General features: G+C 36.5%; 1 protein-coding gene across 1 annotated transcript in view; it reads left to right on the top strand.

The window, feature by feature from the left end:
* Positions 1 to 19,342, top strand: part of LOC136032786 (tetratricopeptide repeat protein 4-like) — a 61,049-nt gene that overhangs the window by 30,654 nt on the left and 11,053 nt on the right. Inside the window, exon 7 of the mRNA XM_065713152.1 lies at positions 15,315 to 15,488. Coding sequence (XP_065569224.1) covers positions 15,315 to 15,488 — 174 coding nt within the window. The remainder of the gene's footprint in view (positions 1 to 15,314; positions 15,489 to 19,342) is intronic.

The raw sequence follows: 19,342 nt of genomic DNA, 5'->3' as shown, positions 1-19,342 counted from the left end.
ATTCTGATTTACTTCCATATGCTGTATATACAGATTTGTCTTCATAAAATTTACTGAGTATGCAGATTTGCTGCCATAAAATTTGCTTCGTGTACAGAATTGCTGTACATGTAGATTTTGCTTCCATAAAACTTTGCTACATGCAGATTTGTCTCCATAAAATTTGCCGTACATACTGATTTACTTCCATTTGCATTATTATGAAAGGAAAGAATATGCTGATACTGTTGGTTAAAATACGAAGGTTACAGCTACGTTATATGACAAAAAGTAATTGGATCCAAGTGAGGAAAATAATTTCATAAAGATAATGCATTTCAAGCCAAAAGTACGGCAGATTAATTAAAATGCACCAAGACTTACGCCTGGCGGGATGATTCAAAATCAGTCATCCCGCCAGTTACCATCAAAATAAGCCATCTTTTGTTCCTAAGTTTTTCAACTAAATTTGTCGAATTTCTAATATCGGAATTTTGGAATACAGTAAAGGCTTGAAAGCTGTGCAAAGCCATTTTCCAATATTGGAAGCGAGGGCTTTGATAAATGCCACGATAGGTCTGAAGACAATACCTTGTTTATGTAGTTTTGGTAAACCGTGAAATTTTGGGCAGAAGTTACCACAGGGGAAAAATCTATTGTATAATTGTGGGGTGATTCTACCATTCTGTTTTAGCTGCTTTAATTCATTCATAACATTATTAGCAAACTGATTAGTTCATATTTATCGTTGAACTGATAGTTCAACAATAACTCACGGATCGTGAGTTATCAGTTTACATGTAGTTTTGTCATTTAAATGTGAATACTTTTTGTTGTCATAATATGTCGCATCCATGACAACAAGTGAATTTTTGTCTGCTTTGGCTATTATAATAGACAGGTCTTTGCGGAGATTAGATAATATTTGCATGTCGTGCAAATTATCTGGTGTAAAATTGGTAGGAGAGTTACCTTTTTTTGGCTGTTATAAAGGTTATTTATAAGACAAGATCTAAATTCATCTGGTTTAGAAATAGATGTGTCGTATTTATGCAAAGCAGACTCTAGAGAGGAAATTATATATACCACAGGAACTTGTTTCGGTAGAAAGAAGAATTTTGGATACTTTTTTTTCTTTTTTTTTTCGATTTTCTGGGGTTCAAACGTTCTAGAAATGAGGTGAACAATAGCGGGTCCTGGAGTGAATCTTGGAGAATAAATACGGTTCCTTATTGAAGATTCATCCTTAGAGCTTTCCAATTTCTAATAAAGTCGTTCCTTTGAAAAGATACTTTCCATTCTATCGGAAGGATGGATAGAACTTAACAGGACAATGAACATTCTGACATCTGACGATGAGAACATTCTGACATCCAGAAATACAAAACAAAAGGTGATAAAAAAAAATGCAAAACGTATTTTGTTGTTGTATTTTTCAATTTCCTACTGCTATATCCTTTATTTTTTTTACTGGATATATATGTAAATATTATTTTATGTTGATGCTGTTTCATTACATATATTATCTTTTTAATGGTTGACTTCAATATTTACAGCTTTATGTGACGCAAAATATAAATTCCATTGCCATTGCTCATCAAGATCTTATTTTATATGCAGGGTTGTATATAAATAAACACACATTGACGGCCGAATATTTTACAAATGTTTTTTCGTTTTTTCGAAAAAAATTCTATTATTTCTAGCTTGATATCACGAAATGTAAATCTCTAATTTGCTTTACATATTTTTATCTTTCCTGTATTATAATCTTAGGATTTTTGGAAAGAATACTTTTGAATAAAAATTACTCCAAGTACTGATAAGCTGGATTTTACTATATATAGAAAACCAAGACAAAACAGAAGATATCTTTATTTTGAATCAAACAATTCCCCCCCCCCCCACACGGTAAAAGAGCAGTTGTAACGTCTCTCATTGATTGAACATTTGCTCGGATTTGCACATAAAAGCAAAAATAGGTTTTATCAGAGATATTCTTTTTGGTAACTGATACACCATTCTTTTTGTCAATACTACAATTTGCCATGGATTAAAAAGACGTTCCTGTAAAACCAAAGATATTTCACAATGTAAGACTTTTGATAAGCCCTTAAATATAATATATCATCTGTACATCCCAAAAATCAGAACAAAATAAAAAATGTTTACACGAAAAATAATCTGTGTGTAATTTCACTCATGATTCAAAAATCACAAATTTATTAAACTCTGGTAAAAATAAAACCCCAATAACTCGCCAATGAGGGGTTTATAAAATGCGATGTGACTGTGGCAATTACTATGTTGGCAGAAGTCATCAGAATATAGAACAAGAGCTAAGAGCTCATATGGCACTTGTGACGAGGTCGGCAGAGCCAAGAGCTCATATGGCATATGCAAAATTCTAAGAATCGATAGAATGATTTACAAGGAAAATCAGAGGCTTAATGCCGGTCGAGATTTAAAATAAGAGCTCTGAGACACGAGGTCCTTCTAAATATCAAAATTCATTAAGATCCGATGACCCACTCGTAAGTTAGAAATACTTTTTCTAATTTTTCCTCTCCCTTCAGCCCCTCACATGGTCGAATTGGGGAAAACGACTTTATTAAGTCAATTTGTGCAGGTCCCTGACACGCTTACCAATTTTCATCGTCCTAAAACGTCCTGAAGCACCAAACTCACCAAAGCACTGGACCACCCCCTAATTAACCCAAAGAGAGCGGATCCTGTCTGGTTACGTCAGTCACCTATCTATGTCATTTGCTTATTCTACCCACCAAGTTTCATCCCGATCTCTCTACTCTAAGCGTTTTCTAAGATTTCCGGTTTCTCCCTCCATATCCCCCCAATGTCACCAGATCTGGTTGGGATTTGAAATAAGAGCTCTGAGACATGAGTTCCTTTTAAATATCAAATTTCATTAAGATCCGGTCACCCTTTCTTAAGTTAAAAATATCTCAAGTTTTCTAAAAAATTTTAATTACCCCCCCCCCCCCCCCCGAACTCCTCCAAAGAGAGCGGATCCGTTCTAATTATGTCAATCACGAATCTAGAACTTGTGCTCATTCTTCCCATCAAGCTTCATCCCGATCTCTCCACTCTAAGCGGTTTCCAAGATTTCTGTTTCCTCCCTCCAACCCCCTATGTCTCCGGATCCGATTCTAATTGAAAATGGACCATCTGAGACATAAGATCTTTCTATATATTAAGTTTCATTGAGATCTGATCACCCATTCGTAAGATAAAGATACCTCAATTTTCACGTTTTCCAAGCTTTCCAGTTCCTCCTCCATCTGTCCCAATCTCACCGGATCTGGTCGGGATTTAAAAATAGTGTTCTGAAGCACAATATTCACCTAAATATTCACTGAAATGGTTTCCACTATCTTGATAAAATTTACCTTTGGTTTTTAATTGTGTTTGTTTGTTATGGAAAGGCAGTGTAGTCTTCGTCGCTATTCCTTGGAGATGCCAGACAGGAGGTAAGTACTCAAGGAATAGGTGTATAAATGAGAAGAAAATTCCGAAACAGTGTTATTTAGGACATTTAAACGTATTAAGGAGGGAGAATGGGGTATCTTCAAGTTAGGAGGAAATTTAATTAAAAAAAAGAATTTGTTTAGCTTCTTTGTTTCTCTTCCCCTTCGTCTTCTATTTTTTGCTTTTTTTTAGGTTTTTTTTTGTTCAGGAATGATTAGAGTCTATTTAATTTATTCAGTTTATTTATTGTTTTCCCCACTACGCCGCAAGAAGTGACTCTTGCTCGTTCCGAGTCTAGAAGTTCATGTCATACCACATACAGCTATTCAATTTAACTTTTTCATCTGTTGATTTTTTTGACGAGTTTTGTTCTAATTAAATAAAAAAAAGTTAAGTTTTTTTAACTGAAAGTAAGGAGCAACATTAAAACTTAAAACGAACAAAAATTACTCCGTATATGAAAGGGAATGTTCCTCCCTCAACGTCCCGCTCTTTACGCTAAAGTTTGACTCTTTCTTTCAATTCTACTTTATAAAACAGTAAATAACTTTAGCGTAAAGAGTGGGACGTTGAGGGAGGAACAGCCCTTTTCATACACGGAGTAATTTCTGTTCGTTTTAAGTTTTTAATGTCGCTCCTTACTTTCAGTTAAAAAACTTGATTTTATGGCACTGTCGGTTTGTCTGTCGGTCCCGGTTTTGCTTCTTTAGGCACTTCCAGGTAAGCTAGGACGATTAAATTTGGCAGGCGTATCAGTGACCGGACAAGATTAAATTAGAAATGGTCATTTTCCCGATTTAACTATCCGGGGGGAGGGAGTGGGGGCCGATTAATTACGAAAAAATAGAAAAAATAGAGTATTTTTAACTTACGAACGGTTGATCAGATCTTAATGAAATTTGATGTTTGGATGGATATCGTGTCTCAAAGCTCTTATTTTAAATCTAGACCGGATCTGGTGACGTTGAGGGGGAGTTGGGAGAGGGAAACCTAAAATCTTGGAAAACACTTAGAGCGGAGGGATCGGGCTGAAACTTGTGGGAAAAATAAGCACAAGTCCTAGATACATGATTGACATAACCGGAACAGATCCGCTCTCTTTGGGGTAGCTCTCTTTCGGTATTTTTAACTTACGAACGGGTCATCGGATCTCAATGAAATTTGATATTTAGAAGGATATCCTGTCTCAAAGCTCTTATTTCAAATCCCGACCGGATCTGGTAACATTGGGGGGAGTTCGGGGGGGGGGGCTAAAATCATGAAAAACACTTAGAGTGGAGGGATCGGGATGAAACTTGGTGGGAGAAATAAGCAGAAGTCTTAGATACGTGATTGACATAATTTGAATGGATCCGCTCTATTTGGGGGAATTTGGGGGGGAGGGGTAATTCTGAAAAATTAGAAAAAATGACGTATTTTTAACTTACGAAAGAGCATGAAACTTCATATTTAGAAGGACCTTGTAACTCAGATCTCTTATTTTAAATCTCAACTGGATCCAGCATCATTGGGGGGGGGGCAGTTGAGGAGGGGACCGGAAATCTTAGAAAATACTTAAAGCGGAGGGATCAGGATGAAATTGAATGAGAAGAATAAAAACAAATCTAAGATACGTGACTGACATAACCGGACCGCTCTCATTGGTGGAGTTGGGGGGGGGGGGGTAATTCGGAAAGAAGACGTATTTGTAACTCACGAACTGGTGATCAGATCTTAATGAAATTGATATTTAAAAGGATCTTGTGCTTTAAAGCTCTTATTTTAAATTCCGACCAGATCCTGTGATATTGGGGGGAGTTGGAGGGGGAAACCGGAATTCTTGGAAAACGTGAAAATTGGGGTATTTTTATCTTACGAATAGGTGATCAGATCTTAATGAAACTTGATATATAGAAGGATCTTTTGTCTCAGATGCTCCATTTTCGACTCGACTCGGATCCGGGGACAGAGGGGGCTGGAGGAGGGAAACAGAAATCTTGGAAAATGCTTAGAGTGAAGAGATCGGGATGAAATTTGATGGGAAGAATAAGCACAAGTTCTAGATACGTGATTGACATAATTGGAACGGATCCGTTCTCTTTGGAGAAGCTGGGGGGTGTTAATTTGAAAAAATTAGAAAAATTGAGGTATTTTTAACTTAAGAACGGGTGACTGGATCTTAATGAAATTTGATATTTAGAAGGAATTCATGTCTTAGAGATCTTATTTCAAATCCCGACCTGATCTGTTGACATTGGGGGGAGCTGCAGGGAACATCGGAAATCTTGGAAAACGCTTAGAGTGGAGAAATCTGGATGAAGCTTGGTAGATAGAATAAGCAAATGTCGTAGATACGTGATTGACGTAACCATACTGGATTTGCTCTCTTTGGGGGAGTTGGGGGAGGGGTTCAGTGCTTTGGCGAGTTCGGTGCTTCGGGACGTGCTAGGACGATGAAAATTGGTAGGCGTGCCAGGGAGCTGCACAAATTGACTTGATAAAGTCGTTTTACCAGATTCGACCACCTGGGGGGCTAAAGGGAGAGGAAAAATTAGAAAAAATGAGGTATTTATAACTTACGAGTGGGTGATCAGATCTTAATGAATGTTAATATTTAGAAGAACATCGAAACTCAGAGCTCTTATTTTAAATCCCGACCGGCATTAAGCCTCTGATTTTCCTTTTATATCAATCTATTGATCCTTAGAATTTTGTTAGAGCTCATACCATATGAGCTTTTTCCTCTTAGCTCTTCTGGCCTCGTCACAAGCGCCATATGAGCTCTTAGCTCTTGTTTTTATTTTATTTCTGAACGTTTTTGAATTAATGTATGTTGTTATTTTGGCTCTCCGCAAATGAATAATTAAAACGAAATTTGCGTATTAATTTTTTTTTTTGCTAAATGGCTTTCTCTTAGTTTTGATTAGATGATTTTGAGAAAAAGGGTGGGAGAGGAGGCCTAGTTGCCCACCAATTTTTCGTTTACTTAAAAAGGCAACTAGAATTTTTAATTTTTAACGAACGTTAGTAAAAAATACACATAACTTACAAATTAACTTACGTAACGAACTTCTATATTCGTATGTTTTTATTATGTATATGAGGGGGTTTGCCCCCTCGTTAATACCTTACTCTTTACACTAAAGCTTAATTTTTTTCCCAATTCTTTTAAGATTGACCCCTGAATCACAAAGGCTGTAGAATAAACAGTTGATATTACTAAAAATGCTTTAGCGTAAAGAGCGAGCCATTTAGGAAGAGATGGAACCCCGATATGCGTAATATTCTCTGTTCGTTTTAAGTTTTAATGCTGGTCCTTACTTTCAGTTGAAAAAACTTTTTCATATTTATTTTTTTCATTGTTTTTTTTTTAAATAATACTTAAAAATCCTGCGCCCCTTCATGGAATTTCCTCCAAGGGAAGATCCTCCAACGTAGCTTCCTCCCCTCAACCCCCCCCCAACCAAAAATCATCCTGAAAAGGTCTGTACACATCAAAATAATCATTCATTATCATATGTAAACGCTGGTCAAAGTTTGTAACTTGTAGTCCCTCCCTTGGGGACTGTGGGGGAGTAAGTGAGCCCCAAAGACATAGTTATTACGTTTTCCGACTATGCTGAACAAAATGGCTATCTTAAAATTTTGATCCGTTGACTTTGGAAAAAAATGAGCGGGGGAGGGGGACTAGTGCCTTCCAATTTTTTTGTCACTTAAAAAGGGCACTAGAACTTTTAATTGCTGTTAGAATGAGCCCTCTCGCGACATTCTAGGACCACTTGATCGATACGATCACCCCTGGGAAAAAAACAATAAACAAACAAACAAATAAACATGCACCCGCAAAAAATACCAAGTTCCACATTTTTGTAGATAAGAGCTTGAAACTTCTACTTTTAGGGGGTGTTTCCCCCTATTATCCAATACAAGGCAAATTTCCAAGCTCGTAACTTTTGATGAGTAAGACTGAATTTGATGAAACTTATATATTTAAAATCAGAATAAAAATCCGATTCTTTTGATATATCTATTTGTATCAAACTTCCGTTTTTAAGAATTTTATTTACTATTGAACCGGGTCGCTCCTTACTAGTTCGTTACCACGAACTGTTTGATCATTATAATTTTTATTTCGTTTTGATTTATTTTTTTCAATGAAACATACGTATTCCCCCTCCTTTTTTTAATTGTAAATATATCTCATTTTAAGGTATCGTTTGTAAGGTAAATACATTTCAAAGTACTTCAGTATTAGTAACCAGTATTTCAGGGGCTATCAAGCATGTGAACGAAGGGAAAGCTTTACTGAAGGGAAAGCTATTTGTGTAAGGGATAAGGGATAATAATATAAGGGATATATAAAGGGATAAGCATATAAGGGATAAGCATGTGAACTGAAGCTATTTGTTAAAGTTTTTGACTTCGCAGGATTGACTGTAATAGGGTGAGTAATAGCTCCATCTACTATCTGTTCGACAGCAGACATTGGCATTGGGCCAGTTTTTAAATTTTTGTAACACGTCTCTAAGACAGTTATATCTTCAGTAATTTCTTTTCTATTCAAAAAATGAGCGCCACAGCTGCTAATCGTTACAAGGAATATAATTGGGTCTATCACGACTCCTTTGGGCCCGGCATTGTAAAATAGGTGAGGATTGAAATAAATGTTTTGGTATTTACCTACTTGTGTTCCATCAGAAAGCAAATGGATTTACCGTGAATAAAGTAGGAGTCAAATTAAAAGTCACCTAAAACTTAGTCTGTTTGTGCATTGTCGTTAATTAAACCAAAATTTGAGTTTGCTGGAATAGGATCTATATCTTTCAAGTTTTTATATAAGGTAAACAAAATAAGTGGGTTGTGAATTTAGAAGCTTTCGAATTGCCTATAGTTGGATAAGCTTTCGAATTGGTCAACCTTTGGAATTACCCTTTCTCATTTACCTAGTTAAAAATCTTTCGTACAATTTGGAGAAAACTTGGGCTAAGTGTAATAGATCGACTGTCAAATCTTTCTTGTTACCTTTTTGTTTTTTGCATGAGGAAAACCTGAATTCCTTCGAAACCTGATTTCCAGCGATTTGGTAACTTTTACCAAAAGTAGAGTTATCTCTACTTAGAGTTGAGGAAACCTGAAGAAAAGTAGAGATAAAAAAGTAGAGGAAACCTGATTTCCATGAATTTGGCAACCTACAGTAGAGGTACTCTGAAGGAAATTAGTTGAACTGATAGATCAAATCTAACTATTTGGTAACTTACAGCAGACTTACCTCTACTCAGAGTAGAGCAAACCTGAAGGAAAGTAGAGAGTAGAGGAAACTGGCAGTAGTGGTAACCTGAATTCCAGCAATTTGGTAACTTACAGTTGAGGTATTATCACTAAAAATTAATGACAATGGCTGTGAAAGGTTATCGGCGGATTACTGATCACTTTACTTTGAAAGATTATTGCTATACTTTGGGGAAGTAAAGCAATTGCTGAGATATGAAGGTTGTTAACTTTGGGAGCTAGATAGGAGCAACAGAATGTAAATGTGAGGAAGGAATGTCACCGTTTTGAGGATGGAAATTTTGGGCCTGTTTGGATAGTGCAGTTACGGTTCCATTGCAACTGAACTCCAGTAAACTAAACCTCCGTGTAACTGAGCCCTTGTGCAACTGAACCTCATTTAACTGAGCCCTCGTGCAGCTCAATCTCATTTTACTAAACCCCTGTGTAACTGAGCCCCTATGCGACTCAACCCCCTTGCAACTGAACCACCTTTCAACTGGACCATCGTGCAGCTGAACCACCGTGCATCTGGACCGCCTTGCAGCTGAACTGCCATGCAACTGAACCACCGTGCAACTGAATCTCAGTTTAACTGGACCACCGTGCAGCTGAATCACCATGCAACTGAACCACCGTGCAACTGAACCACTGTGCATCTGATCTACTATCCAACTGAACCATCTTGCAACAGAACCACCGTGCAACTGAATCCCCGTGCAACTGGACCCCCGTCCAGTTGCATTCTCGTGTAACTCAACCACCGTACTTTCATTGGGTAAAAATCAATTTAAGATCTTTACTTGTCCAACCTTGTTGGAATTGTATATTGGCTTTTTAAAGTCATGATATAAATGACTGTCAAGATGATTAATATAAAAGCTCTGAAAATCGAAGAAAATCGATTTGAAAAGAAGAAAATCGGACATCACAAACTCTTAAAGCCAGATCTATTTCTCCTTTTTGTATGTCTGTTAATGGGGGTTTACTTCGCCCTCTCACTGTCTATGAGTCTAGGCGACTGTTATGGAGCTATTATATATTTTCACATTAGGGGGGTGGGGGTAAATCATAGCATATATTAAATACAGCAATGGTTAGTTTACGTATTTAATATATGCTATGCTTTACCCCACCCCCCTAATGTGCAAATATATAGCCCAAATTTGTTTTTAAACTATTACAGATTCGCGATATCAAATATCCGATCAACGAAAACGGTTGGGACGGAATAACTCCATAATGGTGAGTTTGCGGTAGTTTTGCAAGACAGAAAAGATGTTCCAAAAGTCGAAATGCATTTATTAACAATAGTTTCATGACCCTAAACAATTGTTCAGGTAGTAGGAACATTAAACAAAACATATTTGAATGTTTCGGCCCTATATCTAAGGGCCGTCTTCAGCAAATAAAATAATAAACAATAACATACTTACAATAAAAGTTCTCGGTTAAAAATCCATTTTTCTAAAATAGCCTTGGTATCATTACTTCTTAACGAAAAGTTCAGCCAAGCCTGTGTGATATTAAATAAAAAAACAAGTTTTTTCAACTGAAAGTAAGTATTAAAACTTAAAACGAACAGAAATTACTTCGTATATGAAAGGGGCTGCTTCCTCATCAACGCCCCGCTCTTTACGCTACAGTTTGACTCTTTCTCTCAACTCTTCTTTTTAAAACAGTAAAAAACTTTAGCGTAAAGAGCGGGGCGTTGATGAGGAAGCAGCCCCTTTCATATACGAAGTAATTTCTGTTCGTTTTAAGTTTTAATGTCGCTCCTTGCTTTCAGTTAAAAAAACTTGTTTTTATTTATTTAATTTCTGAACGTTTTTGAATCAATATATGTTTTGATTTTGGCTCTCCGCAGAGGAATTTGCATATTTATTTTTTTTTGGCTAAATGGCTTTCTCATAATTTTGATCGAATAATTTTGATAAAAAAAGAGCGGGGAGGAAGCCTAGTTGCCCTCCAATTTTTTGGTTAATTAAAAAGGCAACTAGAACTTTAAATTTTTTACGAATCTTTTTATTAGTAAAACATATACGTAACTTATAAATTAGCTTACGTAAAGAATGTTTTATTCTCATTTTTATTACACATATGAGAGGATTCGCCCCCTCATCAGTACCTCTCTCTTTACACCAAATCTTAAATTTTGTCCCAATTCATTAAGAATGACCCCTGAATCACAAAAGCCGTAGAATAAATAGTTGACATTACAAAAAATACTTTAGCGTAAAGAGCGAGGTATTAGGAGGAAGTGAGCCCCTCATATGGATAATGATTTCTGTTCGTTTTAAGTTTTAATGCTGCTCCTTACTTCCAGCTGAAAAAACTTTTTCATATTTATTTTTTCATTGTTTTTTTAGATAATGCTAGTAAATCCTGCGCTCCCTTCATGGAAATTTTCTTCCCCCATGACAAATTCCTTGGTGGAAAGTTCCCCCAGTATATCCCCCTCTTCTCAACCCCTCCCCCAATCAAAAAATCCTCCCGAAAACGCCTGTACACTTCCCAATAACCATTACTATATGTAAGCACTGGTCAAAGTTTTTAACTTGTAGCCCCTCCCACGGGGACTGTGGAGGAGTAAGTCGTCTCCAAAGACATAGTTATAAGGTTTTTCGACTACGCTGAATAAAATGGCTATCTCAGAATTTTGATCCGTTGACTTTGGGAAAATAATTAGCGTGGGAGGGGGCCTAGGTGCCCTCCAATTTTTTTGTTCACTTAAAAAGGGCACTAGAACTTTTCATTTCCGTTAGAATGAGCCCTCTCGCAACATTCTAGGACAACTGAGTCGATACGATCCCTCCTAAGGAAAAAAAAAAAAAAAAAAAAATAAACACGCATCCGTGATCTGCCTTCTGGCAAAAAATACAAAATTCCACATTTTTGTAGATAGGAGCTTGAAACTTCTACAGTAGGGTTCTCTGATACGCTGAATCTGATGGTGTAATTTATGGTGAATCTGATGGTCGTTAAGATTCTATGACTTTTAGGGTGTGTTTCCCCCTATTTTCTAAAATAACGCAAATTTTCTCAGGATCGTAACTTTTGATGCGTAAGACTAAACTTGATGAAACTTATATATTTAAAATCAGTATTAAAATCCGATTCTTTTGATGTAGCTATTGGTATCAAAATTCCATTTTTTAAAGTTTTGGTTTCTATTGAGCCGGGTCGCTCCTTACTACAGTTCGTTACCACGAACTGTTTGAAAAGCTAACATTTAACAAGCTTAAAAGGTTCATTCATTTCACTAGCTGTATTTGTTAAAAAATAGAATAATTTCTTATTGCGATATTTGCCTTCTCTGCAGCTAATCTTGTAGTGTTTTTGGGATTGGGCTTGTTTTACACACCCGTTGTATTGTCCCGAAACGCATCTAATAGAAAATTTGAGATAGCCATTTCATTCAAAATAGTCTAAGTATCATACAATAAGGCTTTTGAGGTTGAAACAAACCCTCAGAGCCCTGGGACAAGGGTTGTAAGTTATGCCCTGTGGCCATTTAAGGAAGGGACGGCTGTATAAACTTTAGAGGAGGCTTATTTGGTTGAAAAACGGAAGTTATAGTTCCGTTTCCGTTTCAAGAGTCAAAAGTGATGAAGGGCAGAAAGCCCCCCCCCCAACTACCCCTCTTCCCAAGCGAATCTGATTAAAATTTTGAGATAGGGATTTTGCTCAAAATAGTCCAAAGAACATGTAACAATGCCTCTAGGGTTGACACAGACCCCCCATGCCCTGGGTATAAGGTTGTAAGTCACGCCCTGGGGGCATATAAGGTTTTATGGAATGGGTGGTTGTATGAACTTATGATGGGGCTCATTTGATTTGAAATTTGAAGTTATAGTGCCCTTTTTAAGAGTCAAAAGGGATTTGAGAGCAACCATCCCCCACGCTTCTCTTTTCCTCGTAGGCTTCCAATAAAAACTGGAGATAGCAAATTTGTTCTTTATAGTCGAAGGGTCGGAAATTGTGTCTTTGAGGAAGACACTTGCGCCTCCACAGCTCTCTGGGCAAGCTATGCCCTGGGGGCATATAAGGTTCTTATAAAAAGAGTTGTCGTATATAATTTGGAAGGGACTCATAGAACTGATAATCTGAATTTCTAGTGCCCTTTTTAAGCGTCAAAGTGATCTGAGGTTAGCTATCCCTCCCCCACACGTCGTGTTTTCCGGAAATACATCGAATAAAAATTTTTAGAGAGTCATTATATTTAAAGTAGTCCAAAGATCATATAAACAAGGCTTTTGAGGTTGATACAAACCACCAGAGTCTAGGGGCGAGGATTTTAAGTTATGCCCTTGGGACATTTAAGGTTTTTATGGAAGGGATGGCTGTATAAACTTTAGAAGTGGCTCATTTGTTTGAAATTGGAAGTTCCAGTTCCCTTTTAAGAGTCAGTAGTGAGGAAGGTCAACTAGCAACCACAATTAACCTGCTTTTTACGGAATTTAGTTGACTGAAATTGTGCAGTGGCAATTTGGTTTAAAATAGTCCAAAAAACATATAACAATGCCTCCAGGGCTGGAACAACTCCCAAGCCCTGGGGCAAGGGCTTTAAGTTATGTTCTCGGGGCATATAAGGCTCTTATGGAATACAAACCACCAGAGCCTGGGGGCGACGGTTGTAAGTTATGCCGTGTGGCATTTAAGGTTTTTATGGAATGGATGGTTGTTTAACTTTAGAAGAGGCTAATTTGGTTGGAAATCGGAAGTTCTAGTTCCTTTTAATCGTCAAAAGTGATGGAGGGCATTTAGCCCCCCTCCTCCTCCCCGAAAACTCCTCTTTCCACTAAATGCATCCGATTGAACTTATGAGACAGCGATTTTGATAAAAATAGTCCAAAGGACATATAATAATACCTATAGGATTGACACAACCACCCAGCAACCTGGGTATAGGGTTGTAAGTTATACCATGAGGGCATGTAAATCTTTTCGTTTCAGGGTTGGAACGACCCCAGAGCCCAGGGGCAAGGGTTTTAAGTTGTGCCCTGGGGACATATAAGGTTCTTATGGAACGGGCGGTCGTATTAAATTCAGATGGATCTCATTTGAATTTAAATTGAAAGTTGAAATGCCCTTTCTAGTGATTTGAAACGAACCGAACCCCCTCCCCCTCCCAAGCCCATAATTTTCTATAACAAACATCCAAACAAAGTTTTGACACATAAAATGTTTTTGAGCATTGTTGAAAAGGTCAGTAATTATGTGTTTGGGGAAGTCAACTTGGGTTTGACTCGGATATTTATTTCTGTTTTATCGATGCTGACTAGTGGTAGTTTTACGCATGGTAGATTATTTGATTCTATTTTTGCTTATTTTTGGTTTAATGGAGTTCTATCAGGCTAATTCCCGGTGGGAGAAGCAATATATTGACAAATTTGGCACTGTCTTCCACTTATGCTACACCTCTCATGCGTGTCACTCCACGATGCCGAACTAGAGGCAATCTGTTGAGGTTCTACCTTGCCAAATTGACAATTGTCGATTATAACTGACGAAGGCAAATTGTTTGTATATATATAGTCCAATTTGCCTATATGTAGCCAAATTTGCCTATATATTGGCAGATATCGTCAATATATCCATACTTTAAGCGGCGGGCGTAGGCTAGATGGGACGAGGGTCTGACTGTCTGGTATTTATGAGTTCATTTAAAGAATTTGCAAAACCGTGGTTCGTGGCTTGTTTAGAGCAATGGTCTAAACGAGCCACGGCATCAGGCATCCGTGCCTTTTTAGCAATGAACATGGGCGTGAAAAAAAGACTATATTGTTGGTATACGGTTAGCGATTGCAGTTACCTTCATCAGTAGATAGGCTTCTGATGCAGCAGATATATGTATATCTGCTGATGACGGTCGCTGTATATGTAATCGAAATATTCAGAGTTGTTTTGTGATTGTTTTTCACTGTCTAATACAAAGATTAATCCCTGTTATTTGTACGACATGTCTGCTACTATTCAAATGAGGCAAATATTCGACTTATCCGAAGGCTACTAGTAAGTTATAGAATTGATGATAAACGGTAATGTTGTAGGTAATAGTAGTAGTAGTAATATCATCTTAAATGATGATATATATCATGATATATAGATGAAATAATAATCTATTTTCACCCTCTTTTGTACCATTTCAAAAATGCACTAGAGAAGTATAAATAGAGAAAGAAAGAAAAATAAACAAACCAAAAAAGGAAAAAAAACACGAATAATTATATACTTTATGGTAAAGTAACCAGCATATCTAACGAAGAAAGAAAAACAAGTAGAAAGATAAAACAAATCAAAAGAAAAGTAGGAAGTATCAGTCTACTACTCTACCGTATATAATAGATGGTTAAGCCGGAAGGGTGATATTTTCTTACACCAGTCTTTGAATCGAGCCAATAATTCCTCCATCTGTACACATATGTCAAAAGCATGTTTTTTTTTGTTTTTTCTTTCAACTAGAATCCAACTATTGTGTGAATTGTAGAACCACAGAGCTGAACTATTTATCAGCTATTTGGATATGAAAATAGAAAACAATTATACTTTTATTATATATTTTGTTTGTATTCTCTGGTTGTTTATAGCTATTGTTTTAGGTTTCAAGACCACTTGCAGGTTATTTTTGGTCCAGAATCTGAGCCAGCCCCTTGGGATGCTGAAAAGAAGTATACAGTTGATAAATTGAGGGTGTACTTTGAAGATAGGAAGACGAATACGCTTCTACATGTGCCTTTGATAAAACGGCTAAATGAAATACTGACGAACCAAAGGTAATGTTTATTTTTGGGTATTAGATTTTTTTTCTGTTCATTAGTAACAGATAATCCTAGAAACAATTGAAGTTTTTTCTGCTCAAGAATTTGCATTGCAATTCTGTTGACAATCTACGATGTATTTGAAAATTTTCTATGAATTTTTTCATCGTCCACAAACGGCTTTTTGCGAAATTTCTGTATTTTGTATCTTTCGAAAAGTAAAGTTATAAATGTTTAGAGAAATTTCTTAAAATGGCTTTTTTATGCTAAGTATAAAAATACAAGTAGACTTTTATCAGCCATCCACAGTTTTGCGAATGGTTTTTTGAAGCAACGTGAGACAAACACAGCTGCGCACACTTCTCCACGTGGCTGTATTCAGGGGATGGGATTTTAGGGGGTTTAAATCACCCTGCCTGAAATGTTTGTCCGACTCGTAAAAACCTAACAAAAATAAATAAAATAAAATGTTGATGTGTTTTTTAAAGTTTTTTATGTAAATCCCCCTCCTGGAAAAATTGTTTTGTATCCCCTCCCGAAAAGAAACCTGGATACGACCCTGTTTCTCCATGTCAGTATATCTCCTTTCTTGTAATTTCATTCTTGTAACTCCAAACTCCGTTCTGGTAACTTCTCCCTACAACATTTGAAAACGTCATGTTATCCCTTTGGCCCCAAAGGGATATCAAGAGGGATTATCTTTCATCCGTAAAATGTCTCCCAATTATATTAATCTCTCTTTCATTCTATGTTTTTTGAACGACTTACTGTTTGATACAATCATTCAAACTATTGCCTAAAAATATCACTAGATAATTTCTCTGGAAAACATCAATCTTCCTTAACCTTGCAAATTTTTCCCATTTCAGAGCCATTCTGAACCACTATTATCTCTTTGATTTCTACCATACGTATCTTTATGAACTTTTTTCAAATAAGGAAAGCAATCTGCCCCTTGTCTATTTTACCTTCTTCACTGCGTGAGTCACTGCACACGACATACGCCAACCTATCACTAGATTAAGTACTTGTTAACAACCCATAATACACTCAAGCAGTTTGCATTGTTTTTTTTTCTCAGTAAACCGGTTTTTCTTTCGCATTCACTTATTGATAGATAGATGGATAGATAGATTTATTCACACGAATGCCCAATTGGGTCATGGTGACATACACAAAACAAGCGAAAAAATAAAGCAACAAAACATAGACTGAAAAGACACTAAAACTAATTATTTAAAAAGAATCATCACGGATACCTCATACCTACCTGAACGAACTTTCCAATATTATTTTTACTCACGTAAAAATCAAAGTATCATATAATTAGTTTATTCTTTCGAGAAATAAACTACGATGAATGTATATTTAATCAAATATTTCGTATATAGAGGTGGTTAGGTTAGTTATTTAATATAATGGGTTCTTGGCTGCCTGCTTTCTATAATTCTTTTTTTTTTTAGTTTCCATAATTTTGTTACTAAAGTATTATATTTTCATCATATTCTGGTACATTTCGTTATGATATACCTAACTTCACTTCTTAAGTGTGTTCTGGATTATTAACAAGTACCCTAAGCTATTATGTTTACTTGTTATTGTCTGAACGAGTGGTCTCATTCAGTGTTTTTAGGTCATTTTAGGTTCAACAGTTTTCTGCAGGGTTATTTGAAATAACGATTTTAATGGCACTTGGTATTAACCATTAAATCGAAAAAAATTGAAAAAAGGAGGTATTTTTAGGTTACGAACGGGTGATTGGATCTTAGTGAAATTTGATGTTGGGAAGGATTTCGTGTCTCAAAGCTCTTATTTTAAATCCTGACCGGATCAGGTGACATTGGGGGGAGTTGGGGTGGGGAAACCTAAAATCTTGGAAAACGCTTAGAGTGGAGGGATCGGGTGAAACTTGGTGGGAAAAATAAGCACAAGTCCTAGATAAGTGATTGACATAACCGGAACGTATCTGCTCTCTTTGGGGGAGTTGGGGGGAGGATTAATTCTGAAAAAATAGAAAAATGAATTATTTTTAACTTATGAAGGAGTGATTGGATCTTAATGAAATTTGATATTTGGAAGGAAATCGGGTCTCAGATTTCTTATTTTAAATCTTTACCAGATCCGTTGACATTGGGGGAGGTGGGGGGAACCTAAAATTTTGAAAAACGCTTTGAGTGGACGGATTGGGATAAAACTTGGTGGGAAAAAGTCCTAGATACGTGATTGGCATAACAGGACGGATCCGCTCTGTTTGTGGGAGTTCGTGGGGGGGGGGAAGAGTCAATTCTAAAACATTTAAAAAAATGAGGTATATTTAACTTACGAAGAAATGATCGGATCTTATGATCGCACAAGTTATAAATACGTGATTGACATAATTGGAACGGATTCGTTCTATTTGGGGGGGGGCTGTGGGTTGTTAATTTGGAAAAATTAGAAAAATTAAGGTATTTTAACTTAAGAACGGGTGACCGGATCTTAATGAAATTTGATATTTAGAAGGAACTCATGTCTCAGAGCTCTTATTTCAAATCCCGACCAAATCTGTTGAGATGGGCCCTTTTACATATTGCGAAGTACATCGCACAACAGAGATGTGCCATTTCTGCCATTTTGTGCCGAAAAATATCTATTTTGGCCAATATAGGATAAAATGCAGTAAAATGCAAATTATGAGGTAGCCAATCGATTTATCTCAGTCAAATGTCCTTAATTTGAGTTTTAGAGTCTCCCATCGCGAAAATAAAAAAAAAACTGTATTTTAGCATGGTTAGCAAGACTATTGTCTCATCTTTTTCCCCAGGGGAAAATATTAATGGATCATGTGAACTTAAACTGAAAGTTCTGGTGCTTCTTTTTAAGTCACAAGAGAGACTGTGCCATAACTAAGTACCACTTTCCACTTCAAACAATAATTTTGGCTGAGTGGATCCAGAATGCCAGCGAATGGAAATTTTAGGATAGCCAGTTCATCGGAAACTATCTAAAAGCTGTTTATAGAATTGATTCCTCCCAAAATCTCTCCTATTTATATCCAAGCTTTGTCCACCCATTCCTAAAGTTTGCCCTACAAAGAGCATTTTTATAATACTCCTAAACCCACACTTCAGTCTTTTAAAGTGTGTACCTTTTTTCTTCCCCTCCAAAGGGTACTGGACTTTGATAAACTTAGGCAAACTTTGCACTTTGTTTTTTACTTCAACAGTTTCATATGGTTTAGTGTTAACTATGGAGCCACGATAAAGAAATATCGCTAGAAAATAGTTACCAGGCTTCAACGAGCTAAAGAAGGTTTGAATATGGAATCTAGGGCAGAAACAAGCGCTGAAAACGAATGTCTGGTAGAGCATTCGAAGTTCCTCGCGCCAATGGCAAAAAGGGTTTATCTGCCGAAATGGAAAAAAAAGAAAAGATTGTGCATATTTTTATTCTAGGAACCTTTTTTTTAGCAGTTCGTCTGGTAGCATTTCTGGTCTCATTTTGTCAATATTTCTCCATGAGTGCAATTTCAGATCCAATTCCAGTAATGAGGGATTTCATGAATAGAGGGGGTGTATTATCTCTCTACTCTACTTTTCACATTTGCCTTGCCTTAATTTACACCTGCAAGCATTGAGAATTTGCGAGCTCTTCAACTGATCGACCTTAGTGTGAAAAAGCTGTACAAGCTGATACAGGCCTACAAACTGATGTGATTGGTTCTTGTGTATTCTGGTTAAAATCCTTGATGATTATTTTCTAATATTTATTATTAGTCTTATATTAATAGTATTATATTATATTATTATTATATTAGTAATTATATTAATTAGTCCTAATATTAATCTTATTTTCTAATATGAACAGTAGTTGTCGTAGGAGAATAAAAC

Source organism: Artemia franciscana, chromosome 11 (genome assembly GCF_032884065.1).
Source record: "Artemia franciscana chromosome 11, ASM3288406v1, whole genome shotgun sequence".
Classification (NCBI taxonomy): Eukaryota; Metazoa; Arthropoda; class Branchiopoda; order Anostraca; family Artemiidae; genus Artemia; species Artemia franciscana.
Note: the sequence above shows the minus strand (reverse complement) of the source record. Positions and strands in the feature narration are given on the sequence as shown.